This window comes from Asparagus officinalis, chromosome 3, assembly GCF_001876935.1.
Source record: "Asparagus officinalis chromosome 3, Aspof.V1, whole genome shotgun sequence".
Taxonomy (NCBI): Eukaryota; Viridiplantae; Streptophyta; class Magnoliopsida; order Asparagales; family Asparagaceae; genus Asparagus; species Asparagus officinalis.
Window position 1 is genome coordinate 77,095,043 of NC_033796.1, and position 6,000 is coordinate 77,101,042.

The window sequence follows — 6,000 nt, forward strand, 5'->3', positions numbered from 1 at the left end:
AATGCAAGTAATAACAATGTAGTTATTGATTTTATCAGATCAACTCTGTCATTGCCATGTCATGGTGATCTTTAATATTAGGTGTATCTGTCATATTTTAAATTTAATTGTTCAAAGTGTATTTACTGAAATTAAACCCATTATAGAAAAGGTTAGAACAGTTGCTTATATGCATAATGCTTCTGAACAAAGACTTAAAAAATGGAAACAATTTTGTAAAAGAAAAAATGTAAAGCCCAGACTAATTCCAAAAGATGTTGACCATAGATGGAATTCCACATATGCAATGTTAAATGTAGCAATAGAATATAAAGACATTATAACTGATTTTATAAATTATTATGCTTCTAGTTCTAGTTCTGTAGCACTTATGGAATAACTGAAGATGAATGGATAATTATATGTAATTTAAATAAAATGTTACAATTTTTTTATGATGCTACAATGTTATTATCTAGCTGTTATTATCCAACCATTACTTTAGCTGCTTTACAAATTGTAAATATTCAAAAAAAATTTAGGAAATATCGTAGCGATGATACTTTTGAATCTATGATTTTTCAAATGGAGAGCAAATTTAATAAGTACTTTAGGCATATTCCTCATATTTTTGGTTTGGGGGTTCTTATTGATCCATGCTTGAAGGATATTGGCCTTTAAAATTTGTTACAATCCTTTTATGGTAATCAGATTATAGACTTAGATGATGGAACTACCCTTACAGCTACTACTCATCATTTAGCTATTAGAAATTATTTTCAAACCTTATATGATGAGTATGCAGCTAGACATGGTGTAGCTACACAACAGTCTACAGCTTCGATTTCTTCGAGCTCATCCCGAGGTAAAAGTGTATGTTTTGATAGGTATGCAATGGTAGCTGAGCTAACTGGTGGATCTGGACTTGGATCGTCATCATTGGAGGTTTCTGAAATAGATGAATATTTATCTGCTTCTTTAGTTAAATGTGAAGGAAATGCTTTAGATATTTTACAATGGTGGAAAGTATATGGATCAGTTTCATATCCTATACTTTCCACCATGGTGCGTGACTTACTAACAGTGCAGGTTTTGACGGTAGCTTCGGAATCCGCCTTCAGCACAGCAAAACGTTTGATCGACGATCAAAGAACATGCTTAGATCTGTATATTGTACAAGCGGTAATGTGCTTACAAGATTGATGGAGGTACGAGAACCGAACGCAAGCCATCGATCGGATGGCTGGAATTAAAGATAAATTTAAAGAATTGAGACTAGCAGATAGATATAAAGAATAAATAATATTCATTAAATTGTAATTTTTATATCTTAGCTTAAAATTTGTAAAGAATTATTTTAAAAATAGTTATAAATGATAGTGATATAGATGAGTAGGTATCAACCTAGTTAGGATGTACTTATCTATTGTGATGCGATGAATTCCAAAATAAATTTATACTTATAATTTGTAAATAATTTATTAATTATTAATAAAAAATTTATTTTTATAATTTTTTTATTTATAATTTATGTCATTTTAAGTGATTAATAAAATTATTGGTTTTTATTAATTTTTTTGTCTTTTTTGTATAATTTAAATTTTAAATAGAATTAAAAAAAAAATAAACCAGGCCGGCCCGGAACTCGGCCTGGTTGGGCCCTGGCACAATCAGATACTGCATAGCATAATAGCAGTGACCAGCCAACGCAGTTACCGTTCACAGCACTTTAGAAGAACTTTGATCACCAATCAGCCTGAACAGTAAAGATTTGAACACAGTCAACTTTCATGCTCAACAGACAATCGGCTGTGAATTAATTAATATGTATGTGGATCCATTTACTTCCCAAAGAAAATCCTATTCACCACATCCACGGGTAATGCATAAGCAGGATCAATAGACTTCAATCCCGGATATTCCATAAGTGAAAGTCCTGCAGAAAAAAGTAAACATTGAAGGAATCAGACATTTACTACATTAACATATGTTGGTAAAGCCAGAGTAACTGATACTCAAGCATAAGCTTTTCTTTGGTTTTTATTTTATTTGTCAGGGAGACATAAGCTTCTTGACAAATAATGAAAACCCCAGGAGCACAAGGTGATGCGTTGAACCCTTCAATAAAATAAAGCGTACCCTTCAAGGCTTGAGACATAGGTCTCATAACTTAATTATAGTTTAAATTTAAAATTATAATATTGCAAGTGCATAATATATAGCGGTACAATAATTTGAAAACAGATACACTCAGGTTTTGGGCAGTAAGAAAGCAAAAGACTAGCTATAGACATGTTATAATAAACTAAAGCTACTTTAAATAACATCTTTCGTATCTATATTAAAGATTTTCTTTAATAAATAAGTGAGCTCAACTGCTGCACTGACTCAACAGTCTACATGCAAGGAGCAAAGCAATGCCCAAAGGCCTTCACGTGCCTGATGAGCAAGGTGCAAGGCGAAAGCGAGCAAGTGCCTCTATTGCACAACCACAACTGCACATTTCTCCTCAAGATTTTGAGCACAATTATGATTACAAACTATGATCGACAAACTAATTTCCCTATAAGATGATCATTGATACTAAATTTAAGGCAACTCTTTTTTCCATGCCGAGAATTTTCATTCTGTAATACTGATTAAGAAACTTTGATTTTGTAAAAGCAACCTCTAAAACAACGTTGAGATAAGAAAAACGAAAAAGAAATAGCAAGGCATAGTAGAGAAAAGACAACAGAGAAAAGAATAGGAGGCCGACAAGAAAAGAAGAAGAAAGATTAGGCAGCCTTATATGGAAGAAGCAACAGAGGGAAGAATCATAGCAAAGAAGAGGAAGAAAATTAAAAGGATGGCATATAGCTAATAGTGAAGTAGAGAAATATCAAAAAGAGAAGCGTAAACTAAAAACAAACATATTAGAACCTTATATAATTGAGTAAGTGACTTTATTCTGCAATAGTAACCAGAATAGCAAAAAAGAATAAAAGAGGGGAAAAAAAGAAAGGAGGAGACACTAACAAAAGAGCAAGTGAAAGAGAAATAAAAGAATGCAACACAAACGGAGAATTTTTTGAAATAGACTGGTTTCGAAAAATATTTAGCAAAACCGACCTTTTTTGGCCAGCTCATCAAGGCTAGTCAAAAAAGGTCGGTAGAAGTCTCGTGTGTTTAGTGGCCGCTAATCGGCCACTAAACTAAACTCAGAAAACCCACGGAGTACTAGTCCCGTGGGTTATCTCTTCACAAATACAAAACCGGCCTTTTTAATCAGGGATACATGCCAAGAGCCTAGGCGTTGCGAAACCTGTCGGCGATGGAGGGGACCAAGAGGCGAATTCCCCACTCTAGTTGCTTGATCTTGGGGATAACAAGGGATTGGGAGGAGAAGATGGTTAGGGTCCGGAGGAGGATGGTAAAGAGGGAGGGGTAGAAGTCGTCGAGCCAGAGGAAGGGAATCTCAAGCTGGGAGCGCCGCGGGTGCAGGGTGAGGAGCTGGGAGGCGTCGTGGCGGGCGGCGAGACGAGGTCGAGGGCATGGTATTAGGCCTGGAAGTGGGAGAGGAGAGCGGAGGTGTGGGAGGACAAGAGGTCAGAGGACGATATTATGACGCCGTCGGAGACAACAATGGGGGAGTCGTCGGAGAAGAGGGAGAGGGATCGCCGGAGGAGAGGGAGGAGGGTCGACCCGACGGTGCAGTTCCATTTGTCCAAAGTGAAAGTTTAGTTGCCAGTTTTGTATTTGTGAAGAGAAAACCCACGGGACTACTAGTCTCGTAGGTTTTTCTGAGTTTAGTTTAGTGGTCGATTAGTAGCTACTAAACACACGGAACCACTAGTCCCGTATATTTTAAAATTCAAATTCAGCAAAACCGATCTCTGTTTGGCCAACCAACCAAGGCTGGCCAAAAAGATATCGGTTTTGCTAAATATTTAGCAAAATTGTCGGTTTTGCTAAATATTTTCTAAAACCGGCCTATTTCAAAAAAATTCTCCCAACACAAACAACAGAAGAATAGTGAAGAACAGTGAGGCAAGCAAGGCACGAGGCACAAGGCGCACTGAGGCTCACGTATAAGTTATGCATATATGCATCCCACACCTTATGTTAGGGCGTAGTTGCCGGATTTAACACCTCAACGCGACCAATATGACACTTACTCCACATAAGATACGGACAAGGAAATAAACATTACTCACAAACAAGATAGGAATCTACTCACAAAAATGAATAAAAACATAATAGGATACACGAAACAATATAAGATTCAAAATTGCAGGAAAACAAGTTGAATCAACAGAGAGTACAAAATGAACCGACAAATGTAGACTCAATGCAAATTTAGATAAGATATTTGCTTTGATGGTTAAACATTAATAAAATTATAAAGAAGAAAATGAATCCTTGAGGCTATGGAAGAAATAAAGAGCAACGTTTTTAAACCTCCCGCTCTTGCCTTGAAGTGTGTGCATCAAAATAGAAGTGCTTTATCGTGATTCCATGAAGTCAATTGTTCAGTGCTTTAAGTAATGAGTTGCATGCCTATAGGGATAAATCACGTTTCTTTCGCTCTTCGAGGTGATTTCCATTCGGAAAGCCTCGAAGGCAGCATCTCTAAGCGGCAACAAAAGCCTTTTTCAAACACTATTCTTAAAACTTTAATAAGAAAATAATACTCTACTGTTGAAAAGGAAAAGAGAGTTCTTTTTTATTCCTATAATCATGATGAAAGAAAAGATTTTGCAGTTTTATTTTTGAGGGAAAACAATAATTTTGTATAGTTATACTATGATAAGGTTTTCTAAATTCAGCATATAGCAAAACTATACAAAATTATTGTTTCCCCTCAAAAATAAAACTGTAAAATCTTTTCTTTCATCATGATTATGGGAATAAAAAAGAACTCTCTTTTTCTTTTCGACAATAGAATACTATTTTCTTATTATGTGCCTCATATATACTATTATGCGCCTCCTTTTACTCCATTGAATATAGCATTGCGTCTTGCGCGTGTACACTTAAAAGGGACTTTGCGCCCCACATACTTCTAAGCAGTAAGCCAATTTTGGGGAACCAATTCGTGTATCGGAGGGAATCAGTTTGCAAATATACCGGGAACTAGTTTGTAGGAACTGTACGACAATTTTCTTTTGTGGGGGTAGTGGGGTCGTCCAGGGAATCGCACAACTATGTGTAAAAGTATATGCATGCATAGCAAGTTACCTTCACACATTCCTAGCATCTGCAAGACCCTATATAGCCTTGGGTACATGTTCAATGAGTAGTTCATCAAAGTTGTGAGCTTTGTATCACTATAAGGCCAATGTATTTTCACCCTACGGTAATGTGTCACAAAAATATACAAAAACTTAAACTGTTGGAGCTATTTTATCAAATGTCAAGTGGATTTTTGTGAAAACAAAACAACTACTCACATCATTCTTATTTTGCATTACAGAAAATGCTCAAAACAAATTTTCTTCATGATTACATGTTAAGCTTTGTGGCAAATTCCACTTTGCGGGTCTATAATTTCAAATTCCTAGGACTACGGATTATAGATTCTTTTGATATTGTAAACTGATGATGAAAAGATGTAAAAGTATGAATTTATCCAAACTTTTGGATTGAAATATTCCATTAGAAATTTTCAACTATGAGTTCACTCAGTACTCTGTAGATTGAAGCTCTATTCAAATCATGCTCATTATGCATTTAAACCAAAAAAAAGTCCTCACCAAATTTTATAGGGGATTATACGTTGGTCAATAATTTCAAATTACTAGGACAAACAATTAGATTTTCATTTGATACTATGAATTGGTGATGCAAAGACATAGAAGCATGGATCAAATCCAAACTTTCAGGTGGAAATATTTCATTAGAAACTTCCAATTGTGAGTTCACTCAGTAGATCGGCCCTCTATTTCACAGAATCATTTTACAATTATCTCCAATATTGTTTTGATTGAACAAAAACTCAATTTTCTTTCTTTGTCTTAAACAAAGGATACAACTTTTATG

General features: G+C 35.3%; 1 protein-coding gene across 2 annotated transcripts in view; it reads right to left on the bottom strand.

Moving 5' to 3' along the window:
• Nucleotides 1,645-6,000, bottom strand: part of LOC109834355 (geranylgeranyl transferase type-2 subunit beta 1-like) — a 15,371-nt gene continuing 11,015 nt past the window's right edge. For both annotated transcript variants that reach the window (XM_020402362.1, XM_020402363.1), the window contains 2 exons: nucleotides 1,825-1,915; nucleotides 1,645-1,735 (listed from right to left, as the gene is read on the bottom strand). In XM_020402362.1, the coding sequence (XP_020257951.1) occupies nucleotides 1,699-1,735; nucleotides 1,825-1,915 (128 nt within the window). In that variant the 3' untranslated portion in view covers nucleotides 1,645-1,698. The remainder of the gene's footprint in view (nucleotides 1,736-1,824; nucleotides 1,916-6,000) is intronic.